The sequence below is a fragment of the Pogona vitticeps genome, chromosome 4 (genome assembly GCF_051106095.1).
Source record: "Pogona vitticeps strain Pit_001003342236 chromosome 4, PviZW2.1, whole genome shotgun sequence".
Taxonomy (NCBI): Eukaryota; Metazoa; Chordata; class Lepidosauria; order Squamata; family Agamidae; genus Pogona; species Pogona vitticeps.
In genome coordinates, this window is record NC_135786.1 from 230,494,071 (window position 1) to 230,510,883 (window position 16,813).

Genomic DNA, 16,813 nt, shown 5'->3' on the forward strand with positions numbered 1-16,813 from the left:
GTACTTATAAACATGTCTGAACTTGCTTATGGGTTCAAATATAGGTTGAAGAGAAGATGTGAAATGTCATAGAAATCTCCCCCCCCCATGTGAGGTGCCTCCCAGAGGTGGTAGATCATGAGAGGTCAGTGGGACCTTCTTCCCAGTTCTTCTTCCCAAGCCCTCTATCCAATTATCTTTGCTGCAAGGCAGACGTGACTTTGCCACATCATTTACCCTTAGCCCCCAAATTCTTCTGCTGTTCAGGTGCAACCGAGGTTGCTGTCCTATCACTAGCGTTGAACTAAGACTCAACCATCAATCCAGGTTGACTTCTGTATGTAGAGCAGCAGTGTGGAAGCATCTTGTCCATTGCCTCTAGCTGAAAAAATAGCATGGACTTACCCTAATTGGAGACAATTAGTCTAGGATAATTGACAGGACCATCTCTTTAAGCTCTCATATTTCTTGGCAGTGTATGTTTTTTTTTTAAAATTTACCAAGCACTTCCAGGCATCTTCAGATAAAGTGACTACAGTAACTGTGCATTTTCCCTGCAGACAGCGAAGTTGTGTGCTTGACTCTGAACAGTTTGGGAATCCAGACTTGCAGTGAGGAAATCGCCGGCGATTGGCGGGTTTCTGATTGTGCCTCTCCTCCGACCGAATCCATGGCCCATCCTTTTGGGTGGTACCAAAAAGGCAGTGAGTAGCACCACCAATGTTTTGCCTGTAACTGAGTTAACATACCTATATTTTCTCATGGAAGTGTGTGTGTTGGAGGTGGGAGAAGGTGGGACATTGGTACCTGTGAGTAGAGTTGACCAGCTTGTGATTCTAGAAGGAATTCAGGACAGTGACTGGACTGAGATCATAGGGCCATTGCTCAGAAGAACTGCCCTATTTCCTGAAGTCATGATGAAACTGTGTCCGGATTGTACTGCTTCACCATGCAGGTGAACAAACCCAATCTCCTATGAGACGGAAATGAACAGAGGCTGCAGAGGCTAGTGTGTCACTTGCTATAGCCCCCTGTACATGTATTTGGCTGGTATATGAAAGGACTCTTTGTGTATGTGTGTTGACTTCCTTTCTGAAGGGGGAGGTAGTCTTTGGCCCAGTCTGCTCCCCCCCACAGAGCCCCCTCATATGACAGCCAACTGTGCAGAGAGCAAAAGCATTGCCACTATGCATGGAAGGTAATGCAAACCTACAAAGCCTTAATGAAGATCACCCTCCCTTCAGATGGTTCTTCAACTGGGGGGGGGGGAGGCATATGAGCCATGTTTGCCACATGTCAGTGACTCTTAACTTTGGATAAGCCAGTTGTTCTTGGACTGCAACTCCCAGACTCCCCAGGCAGCATAGCCTTCTGGGAACTGCAGTCCAGTAACACCTGTGTTACCCAAGTTTGGGAAGCATTATTATAGGTCATCCGATTGCTTCCGATCTATGGTGACCCCCCAATAGAGTTTTTGAGTAGGTGAAAGCTCAAGGAGTGGCTTTCCACTCCTGCCTCTCTATACATTGCTCTGGCCAAGCAGCTATTTGAATCCCGAGCCTGAACTTGACAGCTGGTTGTCATGGTAACCAGTCACAAAAAAGAGGCCTTAACCACACTGTTAAGAGGCCGAAAAAAAGAATGTTTGTCAAAGGCCTTTCCTTGAATCCAGCAGGAAATGTGCTTTTTCAGTAGCTGAGGGGCCATTAGGTGGGGCAGCCTTCATTCCTGTACCGTATGCCCGTTTCGCTTAAACTTAAAGATAAACAGCAAGCCCGCAAAAAAACAAGAACTGTAATTCCAGCTGAACAGGCAAATCCAAAAAATGGTACAAACCCTGTCAGTGCATTTGATCCTTTCATGTCCGTGATCTAGGTTTTAAGCCTGTGGCCAGACGTGATTTTGATCTTGCTTGAGTTAAAAAATTTCAAATAGGACTTTAAATGACACGTGTATGTACTCACACCCCCTTCTACAATCGACATCTCGCTGTCTTCTGATACGGGAAATCTAGCCGCCAGTTCCCCCGACTTAAGACTGCCGCCAGCTTGGCCTTCATAAAGCTATTTACTCCGTATTGTCCTGTGGCACATGTGTAAGTGATTATTGGTTTAAAGCAAAGGCGGTCAAAGTTTCCTTGGCATCGCTTAAAATCCCAAAGGCATAAGTCAGTCTGGAGCTTAAACAGGTCTTGCAGCTGAACTCTGCTGAACTTGTGGCTTTGGGTTTTATATCTCAGGCCAGTTAATTAGAATCTAGCCCGCAGGTGGCCCTTTCAAGAGTCCTCCATGTTTCAGCCTGAACACTGTTTATATTTCCTTCGCCTTTGCGTTGGCCACTGAACTATATGAAGCAACACCGTTCCCTTCTGCGTAATTAACCAACCGCAGTGGCATCCTGTCTGGATGGGTGGGGTTTACCGGGGTGTCTTATAAGGGAAGTTAAAACAACAGCCAAGGCTCTAATTCTCCATTCTTCAAAGAAAATAAAAGGGGGGGGGCACCCTCGGCAAATAGAACATGGAAACTTTAATTTTATCCTGTGCTCTACTGTATGTGGCATTTTAAGCAGCAGCACTAAGAAAACCCCCAAACAGACCAAGAATTTGCAGTCTGAAAAGGATGGGAGAGAATGGGAATGGCAGTGATGGCAGGGGAGATAGAACATCTGGCCCTCCAGATGTTTGTGGCAGTCATTTCCATTCAGCAGGACCAGTGGTAAGAGAGTAGGGCATTGGACCCAGAACGTGTGGTCCAAAGGCTTCTCCCCTTTTGGTTTAACATTACAAAAAGAGTCAAGTGCTGGATAGCTCAGTGGTTTAGGCCTCTGGCTACGGAACCAGAGGCTGGGGGTTCGATTCCTTGCTGTGCCTCCTTGAGAGGGGCTGGACTTGATGATCCATAGGGTCCCATCCAGCTCTGCAGTTCTAAGATGCTGATGTGGATTAAGGCTAGGTAAGAGCATGCCAGTAAAACCAAAGGCTTCTTTATGTCATGTCCCTACTGAACTATAGGAAGAACCTAACCAGGATGGGGAGCTAGGGCACATCTGCATGACATGAGATGCACCAATTTGAATGCTAACTGGTCCTGTGGAGGCTTATCAGTATCTCCCTAAAGCTCCTATTTGCACACATCCATGGGGCTGTGAAGAACTTGGTGGACCATAAGATGTTGCTGCTTTTGGGGTATTCATTTAGAAGGGACACAAGCCTGGCCGACATATGGACAGCACCCCAGAAAGCCCTGTCAATGCTCATGGGATCAGAAGCACTTCAGAAGCATATTGCAATATCACACTGATACAATCCACTCCAGGAAAAGAAACAAGAGACATGTAAAAGACGACAGGACTCCATAGGCCTGGAGGCCAGGTCCAACTTCCCCTCATTCTGGTACTTGATGCTTTCTGAACTGCCTATAAGTGGTCCCATATCTGCTCCCAGTTTCCTAAAAGGTTTTTTTTAAAGAAAAGGAGGGTTAGTGCAATTCTCTTTTATTTACTGAAAATGATCGACCCAGGTCTCTAGAATCCTAATCCAACACTCTACCCACTACACCACACAGCTCGTTATAGCAGTTAAGATTCATAATCAACTGCAGGGCCAAAGGACATAATCATTCCCACCCTTTAAGAGTCCCATATACCTGTTTGCAAAGGCAGGCATTTGTAATGTTTTAACGATTATTCTTTTTTCTTTCCTGTCCTATAGCAACCGTTCCCAGAGTTTGCCCACCTGTTCCTCTACCTAGAAAGCAAGGAAATGGTAAGTTATGGGAATGAGAAATACACCCAGGCAAAGAAATAATGAAATATCAAAGAGCTTCAGGCTCTGTTTCTTACACATTGCTGGTCCCCCATTTTGTATTGACTTGGGAAAATGCCGGCCTCCTCTTGCAAATGAGTAAATGCAGACAGTACAGCCTTTATAAAGTCTAGAATCAACCCCAAAATTGATGTATATGTGTACACAGATGCCACTAATTATGACTAGGCATGGCATCATGGTCAAGGCATTCACTTTTCCATCCTGAAGAGAGATGGAAAAGAAGAAACCCAATGGAGGTTAGGGATGCGGCATTTGGTGCTGGATCGATGGGGAAGTAGGGTAGGGATAAGCACCTTGGATAACTCATGCAAAGTTCAGACTAAAAACGAGAGCAGTTTCATCACCCTTGTGAACTTGGAGATACTGCACTGGAAAGCCATGAAACTTACTGAGTGACACTGAAGCAATTCCCCTTTTCTCAGCCTTGAAGGATTAAGGTAAAGAGTGGAGGAAAGCCACGTGCCATGTTTTGGGGTTCATTAGATGAGAGGTGGGATATGCACAGAACAAATTTATCAACAGCCGATCTCTTGGTTGGCATGTTAGATTTAGGTATGTGAAGAAATCTCACTGCGGGTGAGACTGGCTGCCTCAACACCACAGGGAAAGACCTTGAGGATTCATCACCCTTGCTCTGAGAGCGCTCTACTCCAGGTCATGACCAAGGTAGCTGACATCTCTCAAGCTACACTGAAAGCCATTAAGAGAGGGAATTCTGTAAGTTCTGAAAAAAATATAGGGTGTTCACAGCAAGGACTCCCCACACTTCCTAGACCTGTGATCTCACCCATCCCCAGAAATTATATTTCAAAAGGAACTTGCTGCATCAATTATTTCTTGATAGCTATGTACGTGGTCCTTATGATTCTTCTTGTTCCAATGGCATGTGATGATTTGTTGCATTGTATGTTATTAGTGTGTTTATTGGTGCAATTACCCACAGGATAGAAAAAGGCACTTGCAGCTTGGAAATGCATCTAAAAATATAAATGGTGAAAGTAAACAAAAATATACTTCCCTTGCTGCTTAGGATTGATAAGAGCACTGTATCGCTCAAGACCTTAAAAAAAAAGGCAGAAAACCTCCCTGCCAAAATGCCACAACATGTCTCTAAAAAGGCACTTTGTAACAACTAGTTTGACCCAACTCCGGGAGGCAGCGGAAGACGGGAGGGCCTGGCGTGCTCTGGTCCATGGGGTCACGAAGGGTCGCACATGACTTAACGACTAAACGACAAAAACAACTAGTTTATTGCCCAATCTGTAACTAGTAACAGATACCTGTGTTAGTTGTAACTAGCTTCTTCTGTTTTCAACCAGGTTCCGTAGCCTCCTTCCTACACAAGGTGGAGGCTTACCTCCTGTGGGTTCAGACAGAGGCAGGTCAATGGTCTGTGATTAGTTCCAGATTCCTTTTCTGATTGTAGCTTTTCAAAATTCAGAATTAGAGAAGGAATCCTGAGTTGATCAGGGTTACCCGAATATTCAGAGGCCGGATAGCTTCCTATTGCGAGAGAACTGGTGGGGAAGAAAGTAGCTCCCAGAGATCCATGTGATCTGGAATATAATTTTCCTTTCCTTAGAAACTTCATGAAATAGACTTTGAAATCGTGCCAGTGAGATTACCAGGTGCACCATCCCAAATGTGCCCTGGGGATGAAGAGCAAGTGAGATGGTTTCCAGAAGACCCGTGGGCTTGTAATTACCCATGTGGGAAAGAGAAGCTCTTCTCTATTTAGAAAGCTGCCTATTTTTTAAAAAAATCCAGATAAACATCTGGTTTGCTCTTTTTTCTCCTCCGCTCAAGGCTCCTGTGCCCTCGCGAGCCCTGCCAAAGAAGGCTGGAGGCTTCCATTTCACGTAGGATAACTTCTCGGTGCTCTGAAATAACAGCTTTGTGTGGCCAGAAAAGTAGCAGTCCCGTGGGCATGATTATAGTTATTTTACAGGAAGGGCCGTGGTGTCTTTTCCCCCCCTCCTTTTTCTAAGGAGAAAGAGGAATGGCACATGTTGTATTTCATCCTCTCCAATTTAAACTGGCAAAAACATGTGTGCATAACACATTCCTGGTGGAAATGTGATCCCTGATGTATTTTTCTCCTTCCGTGAGAATACAGCGCTCTCTCACACGGGCATGAATGCAGTTGCCTCCCATCTAGAAGGAAATGCACATGTAGATTCTCCAATCCCTGGCTTTATTGTTTTGTTTTATTTCATTTTAGTTTAGTTTATGGAACCGTATATGGTCCCAGTTGTGTGTTGCATGGGAAACTACATTTCAGAGCAGTGGGAATTTGGAAAACAGCTGGGTGAGGGTTGGTTCTTTTCCCCGGTTCTGGACTAGATTTTTATTTTATACGTTCTTTATTGCTTCTCTGCCAACCAGGGCTCCCAAAGTGATTTGCAATGGGTGGACAGTCTTTAAAACAGACTAAAAACAGAAGCAGGGCAGATCTTAAGTGATATTTAAAAACAGGCCTAGACATTCTCGAACAACGTATTAAAACAAAACAAGAAAACCCAACCCCAGAGAGCAATATAGCGTTAGCTTTTCATCAAAAGGGCAATGCAGGAAGCCAGCCTAACTGATGGACTGGTAGAGATGTTCCAGCAGTTTCTCCCACTACCAGCTGTTTTTTTAACCTTCAACCCCATTCTAAGCACTCGTCAGAAACATGCTCTTGCTACTCTGCCCACATTCCAGAGAAGAACATCTGGAAAGCAGAAAACATCCTTTATCAGATGCCTATAATTTAACAATAAAAGTTACAGAACGAGTTGGCTGCAGAGAGCTATAATTATGGAATGAAAGGGACTAGCATATTGAGCCTACGATGGCTAGAGTCTGGTCTGCATGGGATGAAGGAATCGGCCAGTCACATCGAAGCTGTGTAGACTTGACACACCTGCTCTCTTTCGCTCCATGTTAGAACCGGTCAATACAATGAGCAGCATCAAATGTGAGGAAGTGGACAGTGCCAATTCTGGCTGCAGGGGTAAGGGAGAAGAGTTGCACATTTGAACTCAACAAAAAATAGATGAAGCACAAACCCATAACTCCTTGTTGGAGATGAGAATGGTTGGAATTAGTGTTTCGTCTGGCCTCTCCCTTTATTGGGCTGCTTTTTCTAGGCTTCGGACAAGCGACAGGCCTCTCTCTAGCCTAAAGTGGTACAATCCGGGCAAAGCATTACCGCTGAATTCTTGTGGGCGTGCCATCTGATTTCAATGGGAAATAAAATAGAAATGCCACAGAACCGATATATGACACCAACAAGTAGCCTTGGATCAGTATCAGGTCTGAATGATAAAACTGTGTTTTCCACAGGCAAACTGGAATGTTTCCATTCCAATTAAAGTTTTATATTTGGTGATAGGGGAAAAAATGAATTGTGGAATGCTAATTCATTTGGTAAGGACAGGGCAAATTCTGAGACACAATGTGCTAAATACTGAACAATTTTGTTTGAGGCTTTGCAGAGATATTGAATTCGACCGTTTTGTTACTGAAGATTTAATTTGTCCCTGAAGTGTACAGGGAAGGAGAGATTGTCTATAAAAGGTTATCAACTGGAGCATGTAAATATTACTTATGCAGAGCATAAATAATACTTATAATGGAAGATGATAATCATAAAAAAAACATACCCTCACTTTGTTTAAAAAAAGAAAGTCAGGATAAATTAGATTGCAGTAGAGATGAAGGATATTACGTTCAATTCTCACAACCAAATACAGACTTATATCTCTAGATTTTGCCATGCAGTTCTCCAACCAGAAAAGCAGACAGAAATTCTTAGGTTAGAGACAATAATAATAGTGTGCTGTCAAGTCAACTCCAATTTGTGGCAAACCTTCTCAGAGTAGTATTCTCAAAGGGGTCACGGACCGCATGGGGAAACTTTTGAAAAAACAACCTACAAACAGTATTCAGGCCCACCATAAAAATACAACAAATGTTATGGGGAGAAAGGGGACCCCCTCACCACTGCAGGAGTATACCAGCAGTTGTGGCCAGGTATACCGTATTTTTCGCACCATAAGACACACTTTTTTCCCACAAAACAGGGGGGTGGAAAGTCTGTGTGTCTTATGGAGCAAAGAAAACAGATTATATTTTCCTTTTTTCTTCTCCTAAAAAATTGGTGCGTCTTATGGAAAGGGGTATATTGGGACCACAAAATGCAGCATCCACACCAGAATCAAAGAACATGAGAGACACTGCAGACTAAAATGTGAATTTCGTTGTATGGTATACTGTGTATATACTTACAATGACAATAAATTATATGATTATTATTAAAACAACTGGAAAAATTGGCAACTGTTGCTTCCTGTCCCACGTTTAGGCTTCTTGGGAGGTAGGTAAGGTGGTCAGGCACTCCTATTTCTTTAAGGATTTGCCATAGTTTGCTGTGGTCCACACAGTCAAAGGCTTTTGCATAGTCAATGAAGCAGAAGTAGATGTTATTGAAAGTCTCCTTCTTTCATCCATAGAAGTTCTCTGTTGTGTTGTGTTGTGTTGGGTGCAATAGTTTTCACAACTAGCTGAGATTAGTTGTCGGTTAAAATAGGTACGAGTGGAACCTTATCCTAACAGAAATGTCTTCAAAAACCAGCAAGGTGACCTGGATGTGTTGGTTTACAATGGAATGGACCCAGGCTAATCTTGCACCCCTCTCTTTGAGACAATAACTAGTCATTTGCAGTTTTCATGTCTGAAGGTAGACCTACCATTTTCATCATTATGTTCTGAGAGACTTAGTAATTCAGTTTCAGTGTGTAGAAATGTTTGTTACTGAGATGCAGTTGCAGTTTTAAAATGTCGGGCAAAAACAAAATAAAAGTAAAAAATAAAGAAGGCAAAAATGGTGAGGCACCCTAAAGATGAAGTGCTGTATTTTAATGTGAGCTTCCTTAGACCTAAGAGTGGGACTATATGACAAATATTTTGATGTAGAAATGACCTTTAAGACCCTTGTTGATATTCAGTGCCCCTCCCAGGAAGCACTGTTTTGTAAACATGATTGGTGGCTAAACTGGTCCTGTTGGTGATTGTACAAGGTTTTCATAACTTACCTCGGCTAATTGTGGTTAATTGATGAGGTTGCAAGTGTGCGTTTGGGGCAGGTGCCCGGTCATACACTGGATCTTGCAACTGAGATGTGCTCTGACAACTAGCCAATTAGCCATAATTAGCTGCATCTAGTTACGCAAGCCTCATGTGAATGCCAACAGGAGTCCACCCACTGACTTCAATGAGGTTTGTTTCTAGATAACTGTGAATAAGGTTGCAATCTAAATTATTGTCTGAATACAGTATATATCCGACTGGGATATGTGTCTTAGAATATTTTCTGAAATTCTTCTATTAAATATCCACACTTTTTGGATTTTAGTGACTTTGGATAAATGGAAGCGTGTCGATGGAGCTGCTACACTTATCGATTCCTCCATTTCACAATTTGATATTATGCATGTCAGCAGAGATACCTCAAGCGACTTTGCCAACATCCGAGACTTTTGCCTCTCAGGTGAGAAGACGCCTTTAGTTCAGTCTGCATGGTTTTTTTTTTAACTTCCCTCTGGTTAGAAACAGGTCTTCTAGAAGGATGGAATGATCCTGTCTCCTTTTCTTTCTGTGGCTGTGTGTGTATGAAAGACCACAAAGTTGCCCAATTTCAAGGCCTCGTGCATATTTTCTGCAGCGGGATTTCCCCACAAAAGATGGAAAGTAGATGGAATATTTTCTATCTGCCTGTCTCTCTGTTTTCCAGCCCATTCAAACTTTTTCTCTCCTCCATCTTAGTTTGTTCGAAGGAAAAATTATGCTTGACGACAACCCTTGAAGTGCGACCGACGTCCGTACGGTGTCTGTTCTACCCAGAAACACAGATCTGCACACTTGATCTCCAAGGCCATCATTGTCGACTTGGGCTCAAGGAGCCGGCTACGTACATCTATCGCAAGCAGGGTAAGTACGTGGCCGCTGGGTTAGCAGAGATGGGTTTTGTCTTCTTTCCCCATAGAGTATGTGGCAGAAAATAAGCTTTTGCGATTGAGGGCAGTCTTATAAAAATGGGGCAACCCCAGGTGAGGAAGCCCAGGTGACACGAGGCCGGGTGAAAAGCTTGCTGACAGTAGCAATATGATGACACATCTCTTTATGAGGTGGGTAGCATTTAGGGTGGTAACAAAAAAAATCTCATTTTTGTGTCCAGTTTGGTCTACAAAATTTGGGAGAGGAACTTTTCACAAGGACAACAACTGGTGATTTCCATTACCCTTTCTGTTATACCATTAACCCGTTTACTAGGAATAAGCACATGATGGGGATCAGCAACTGGCGAGCACACTGCTAAAACCTGTCCCTTTCCCTGTTTTTCTATCCAGAGTTGTATCAGATACAGCTGAAGCAGCTTGAGATAGTAACTGGAGTGCCAACAGGAGATTTGAGGGCGGGTTGTGGATTGGGAACCACCCCAACTTCTGCACCTACATAAAGTCAGAAGGAAAAAAGCGTGCAGCTATATATACCACCTTATCGTGCTTAAAGCACTCTCTGGGCAGTTAACAATTCAATTATGCATTACGTTCCCCCCCCCCCAGCAAACTGGGTACTCAATTTACTGACCTTGGAAGGATGGAAGGCTGAGTGAACCTTGAGCCGGCTACCTGGGATTGAACTCCAGGTCATGAGCAGAGTTTTAGCTGCAGTACTGCAGTTTAGCCACTGTGTTATAAGGCTCTTCAAGAAAAAAAATGGAACAATCTCAAAGCACTTTCTTAGGGGGCTCCCCTGTAAATGTTTTGAGGACACTTGGTGCATAATTGGGTTTATGAGGAAGTCTGTGAAAGCCTGATTTCACGATTCTCTTACTAGCTTTCTGGAAATCCCTGATGAAAATTGCTCTTGCTTAAAAAAAAACACCTTTAAGTTAACCAGGACTACAAATTCTTCTTGAAGGCTTTAATTTATTCTCCCTTCTCTCTTTCTCCAGATGCCTTCCTGCCTATAGCTGGGACCAACGATGCCCCCTCTGTCTTCATCTCTTCCCAAGGAACTCTGATTGGCTCATCTCTAGCCATTCAAGTGGGTTCCAGCTGGAAGAGAATCAGCCAGTTCCTTGGGATTCCTTATGCGACGCCTCCAGTGGCAGAGAACCGGTTCCGTCCACCTCAGGCTTTCTCCTGGGCAGGATCCTGGAATGCCACTACAATTCGGTAAGAAGATGTTAGATTAGATTAGCCATCCTTCATTCTCGAGAGACTAGGGTAACATGCTCTGTATGGAGGTCTTGGAACAGCGTCTAGTGTGGCTGAGAAGGCCAACTTGAGAGTGACCATCCCTTCCACGCTGAAGACAAATACAATCTGTTCCCCGTCCAGCTCCCTGATTTTGCTGGTTTCAGGACTGCCTCTTTGCCTTGGCCTGCTGGACAAGGGTTTCTTCAAATTGGGAGAGGCCATGATGCAGCGCCAGTCTCCAGGCTGAACGCTCAGACGTCAAGGTTTCCCATCTGTTGAGGTCTATTCCTAAGGCCTTCAGATCCCACTTGCAGATCTCCTTGTATCGCAGCTGTGGTCTCCCTCTGGGGTGATTTCCCTGCACTCATTCTCCATACAGGAGATCCTTTGGTATCTGACCATCAGCATGCAGAGAATCTGCAAACAGAACCTTGATCTTTTCGCATAAGATCCCAAGACCCATCTTTTGGTACTTGATCAACATCCTTTTAGTTACACACTGGGCAATGTACAGGAGCTTAGTTTATCTCCCACATCATGACTTGCTATTTTCTGCACCCTTCCTGAAAATCTTTAAGAACATTTTTAAAAGAAAGACAGGCAGGCAGGCATGGGGGGGGGAAGCAGCTGGCCACTGAAAAAGGAGGTTACGTGTGGTTCATGTGTGCCTATCACTTTCCTAGTTTGTCAGTAGAGGAAACCAAATGGGTTTAGGTCCTGCTCCTGGCTGACGTAAAGAGTTAAGACATACTGACTGATGTTTTCTCATCTTGATGATGTACCTATTAGCCTGACATGTCATCTGTAGAAAACCCTAAGATGGTTTTCCAAGCCGCCCAGATCCTGCAAGATCTACAGTTAGAAATTAACTTGGGTTCTTTCATATCCTTTCTGAAATACTTGGATATCAGCCACAGAATGTCTTTTATTTATTTATGTTATTGATATGCCATCTTTCTGCCGCTCAGAGATCCAAGGTGACTCACAGCAGATAAAAGAACGGATTTTGAATCACGGTATAAATATCACAATGACAAAGCAATTAGAAACATATTAAGATTTATTAGTTTTTTAAAAAAAGCAATTTAAAAACATTTAAAAATCTTTAAGTTCAAAACTAGCATTCCTAAGAGAGCAGGGCATCTCAATAGGTATGTTTTATTTTGTGACCTATCGCACCAGTGATTGGGGATGTCCCTTCTATTGGGAGCAGATTTCTCCTGCAACATTCACATTGGTCTTGCTGGTGCCTTCTATGGGGAAATGAAGGTTAAGGGATCAGTGTGGATCAGTTCAGTTCTGCAGTGAAATTTCGCAGAATGCAGCCAAATAAACGTCTAATGAAGTGGACGTCTCCACGAAAGCTCACATCGGATAACATAAAAGCTAGTCCTTAAGGTGCTACCACATTTTAAAAAAACTTTTTATTTCTATTTTGCTTTCACCTATAACGCTTGCGTAGACTAACACGGTTCCCCCTTCTACAGTAACAAGATAAAGAATGCTCTCAGGTTGCTCCTAGTATCTGATCTTCCACAGTACCAAGAGATGTACTTTTCGTAGCCACAGGCAGGAACGTGGAGGCGAAGGCTAGGAGGATCCTTGGTCTCTGAACCCCTGATAAAAGTGTCCCAGAGCTGGGGGAAATTACTGTTTGGGCAATCATAGAAATGCACCCTCAGAGGATGGCATTTCAGAGCTGTTCTGTTGAGGCAGTGTTTCTCAACCTTGGGTGTCCAGATGTTCTTGGATTACAGCTTCCAGAAATGCTGCCCAGCACCACTAGCAGTAAAGGCTCCTGGGAGTCTTAATCCAGGAACATCTGGAGACCCAAGGATTGCTTTAGGGTGTTCTGAAAACACAGTGATCATCTACCCCACGCAGCCTTGCCAGCCCTGCACAGTTGAGCACTGGATGGCTGGGGAAGAAGCCTATCCTTCAGTGACCTAATTTCTCATCCACCTGAACTGTGTAGGTGTAGAGGACTTAACCACATCAGACTTGTAGTTTACCACAAAAGGTGCCACTTGTTTATCCAGGTGCAAAACAGCACATAGCTTAGAACAAAGTGTTGCTCCGTTAAATACCTCAGCCTTGTCTCTTCTGTATTTCCTCCCCCTTGCGTCAACAGAAAAAAAAAGGCTACGTATATCTTTCTAGTCTTTGTATAGCTGATGTGAACGACACCCTTTCTCAGTGGTGCCCTACTTTTCAAGTGACTGCTAGTCTTCTGAACTCTTTCAGTGAAACCATAAAGGCACAGGACATTCCTCAGAATACATCCATGCGAGAAATGCCAGGCAAGATCGCACCAAATAAAAAGATTTCATCCAAACTTCTGTTCACACAGTGGACATACCCATGGAAAACGCACCATCACAACAAAAGTGCAGTTTCTCCCTCTGCCCCAAATCCTGTTCTACAGTTACGCAAAACATGTAACTTTTGGAAGCCAATTGCCTCAAGTTAAGAAATCTCAGTAGACCTTATCTATTGCATGCTGAATTGCACAACTCAGCCTGCAGCGGATAATGTCTACAGAGGCTTCTTATGATGACTCTCTTCCAAAAGTTACATCTTTTGTGTAACTGTTCGACAGAATTTCAGCCTTTGTATTTCCTATGAAATTATATAGATATACTGCCATTGTTATTGGATATGATAATAACCATCCTAATTGGCTAATAACCTACATGAATGTATCCAATTTTCTTTTAAAGTCCTCAGCTTGGCAACCATCACAATGTCCTGTGTTAGTGAATCCTGCAGTTTAATTGTGTATTGTGTGGTAAACGTTTCTTGTGGGAAAATGTTTACATGCAACAATTATCTAGGTCATTAATTGTCTAAATTGCTTTTGGGCATTTGGCACCAGTGGCTACCAAATATTTGAAAGGGGCCCGGGGGTGTCTCTTCTCAGTGCCTGTCTAGTTGTATCCTCAGATTATGATCCATACACTAGTCACATACACTGACTGGAACCCCCCCTTACATTTTTGACTCAGCTTTCCAGATTTATTTATTTATTTATTTATTTATTTTTATTGTATTTATACCCCGCCTATCTAGTCATTTCGACCACTCTAGGCGGCTTACAACAAATGATAACAAGTTCTAAAAAAAATTATAACAATTAATTAATTAGATGAATCTATAAGATGGGAAAAATAAAAATAAATCAAATAAAGAGAGAAAGAAAAAGGAAAGAGGACAGGAATTAACTGGAAGGGAAGGCCTGCCTAAACATCCATGTTTTAGTTGGTTCTTAAAAGTACCCATCAAGGGTGCACCATGAATCTCCGGAGGTAGGTTATTCCAGAGACGAGGAGCCACCGCTGAGAAGGCCCGGTTTCTAGTTCTTTCTTTCCGGGCCTCCCTTGGCATCAGGCTCCTCAGCCTCACCTCTTGGCTCGCACGGGTGACACGGGTAGAACTAGTTGGGAGTAAGTGTTCCGCCAAGTATCGAGGTCCTAAATGGTTTAGGGCTTTATATGTAAGCATTAACACTTTGAAGTCAATGCGGAAACGGATGGGCCGCCAGTGCAGCATGGCCAGAGTAGGAGAGATATGCTGGTATTTTCTCACTCCAGTAAGGAGTCTGGCCGCCGCACTCTGCACCACTTGAAGTAGTATGATGAGTAAAAATGGCTGAACACTTGGCCTCTTTAACTCCTACCAAGCCTGGCTCTTCACTAACATTCAATTAAAACAAGCAAGCAAACCAGCAGATATAAAACAGCTCATTCGTGTTATTATTTTTTTAGGGCTAGTTGCTGGCAGCCTGGAGACGGTGAACCCAGTCCTTCATCTGTCAGTGAAGACTGCTTGTATCTCAACATTTACATACCGGAGAACACAGTAAGTATGGCATCAATGTGCATTATTTATTTGCTTCTCACATTTGTTGTTGTTTAGTCATTTAGTCGTGTCCGACTCTTTGTGACCCCATGGACGTCAGGTCCTCCTGTCTTCCACTGCCTCCTGGAGTTGGGTCAAATTCATGTTGGTAGCTTTGGTGACACTGTCCAACCATCTCGTCCTCTGTCGTCCCCTTCTCCTCTTGCCTTCACACTTTCCCAACATCAGGATCTTTTCCAGGGAGTCTTCTCTTCTCATGGGATGGCCAAAGTATTGGAGCCTCAGCTTCAGGATCTGTCCTTCCAGTGAGCACTCAGGCTTGATTTCCTGCAAAAAGGATAGGTTTGTTCTCCTTGCAGTCCAGGGGACTGTCAAGAGTCTCCTCCAGCACCACAATTCAAAGGCATCAATTCTTCGGCGGTCAGCCTTCTTTATGGTCCAGCTCTCACTTCCATTTATCTCTACTGGACAAACCATAGCTTTGACTATGCGGACCTTTGTTGGCAAAGTGAGGTCTCTGCTTTTTAAGATGCTGTCTAGGTTTTCTCACATTTATATTACGCTTTTCCTCCCAAGAACTAGAGGTAGTATGCATATTCTTCCTCCCCGACTTTATTCTCACCTGGCAGATCTCCTTTGATTTGTGTTCCTTCATGGAGCAGAGGGTTGGACTCAATGGCTTTATAGGCCCCTTCCTAACTTTATGATTCTGCGAACCCTGAGAGAAAGTGACCAGCCCAAGGTCATCTACTGAGCTTTGTCGCTGAGTAGGGATTCTACATCTTCAATCCTAGTCCAGTGCTCTATCAGCTCAGCTGTCTCTTGTTAACTCTATTTAGTCCTCTTCATGCATAGAGCCTATGGCTGGAGAAAAATACAATGTACAGTATCTATGCCATAGTCCGAACCCTTTGTGGCTGGAAATGAGAAATATTTCAAAGGTATTTTGGGGGGTGTAACCTTAAACTCACAAAATCACCCACTGTTTGCACCACTGGTCACACTCCTGGACATCTGGACATCCACATAGGTGTGTGTATAACAAAAGGCCATGCATGAACAACACACATAATTCAAACTCTTACAGGAGCTGGGATATTCCAGCAACCTAGACCTTAGCAACATGCTGATTGAACCTTATTGAACCTTATCAACATGCTGATTCCCGTAGTTCTCCAGTTGGATAGAAGCTTATCTGAGATGTTTCCAGAGCTTGGAAAAAAAATTTTCACCCCCTGCCTGGAACACACAAACGACTTTAGTCATACCTAGAGCATGGACATAAGACATCCGCTGGATAGCTCAGTGTCTTAGGTCTCTGCCTGCAGAGCCAGAGGTTGGGACTTCGGTTCCCCACTGTGCCTCCTTGAGAGGGGCTAGACCCAATGATCCATAGGGTCCCTTACAGCTCTATAGTTCAAAGGTTATCATTATCATTTAATGTCTTAAGGTTGGAATCATCGCTTTTTCATGAAACGGGAGGGGGGACAAGGCAACGAATGTACAGTGGCGCCTCGCTAGACAGTTACCCCGCATGACAGTTTTTTCGCTAGACATTGACTTTTTGCGATCGCTATAGTGATTCGCAAAACAGTGATTCCTATGGGGGAATTTCGCTGGACAATGTTTGGTCCCTGCTTCACAAACCGACTTTCACTAGATGACGATTTTGACAGCTCCCTTAGCGCTTGCAAAATAGGTGTTTTCGGGACCTAAGCTTCGCAAGACAGCAATTTAGACAGCTGATCGGCGGTTCGCAAAGCGGTTTTCCTATGGCCGATCTTTGCTAGACAACGATGATTCTTCCCCATTGGAATGCATAAAACAGGTTTCAATGCATTCCAATGGGGAAATGCTTTTCGCTAGACAATGATTTCACTAAACAGCAATTTCAGTGGAA

At 43.6% G+C, this 16,813-nt stretch overlaps 1 protein-coding gene across 1 annotated transcript in view; it reads left to right on the plus strand.

Moving 5' to 3' along the window:
• The window catches only part of TG (thyroglobulin), a 162,476-nt gene that overhangs the window by 84,054 nt on the left and 61,609 nt on the right, over positions 1-16,813 (plus strand). Inside the window, exons 34-39 of the mRNA XM_078393094.1 lie at positions 540-683; positions 3,692-3,745; positions 9,207-9,341; positions 9,617-9,781; positions 10,809-11,031; positions 14,820-14,917. Of these exons, the coding sequence (XP_078249220.1) occupies positions 540-683; positions 3,692-3,745; positions 9,207-9,341; positions 9,617-9,781; positions 10,809-11,031; positions 14,820-14,917 (819 nt within the window). The remainder of the gene's footprint in view (positions 1-539; positions 684-3,691; positions 3,746-9,206; positions 9,342-9,616; positions 9,782-10,808; positions 11,032-14,819; positions 14,918-16,813) is intronic.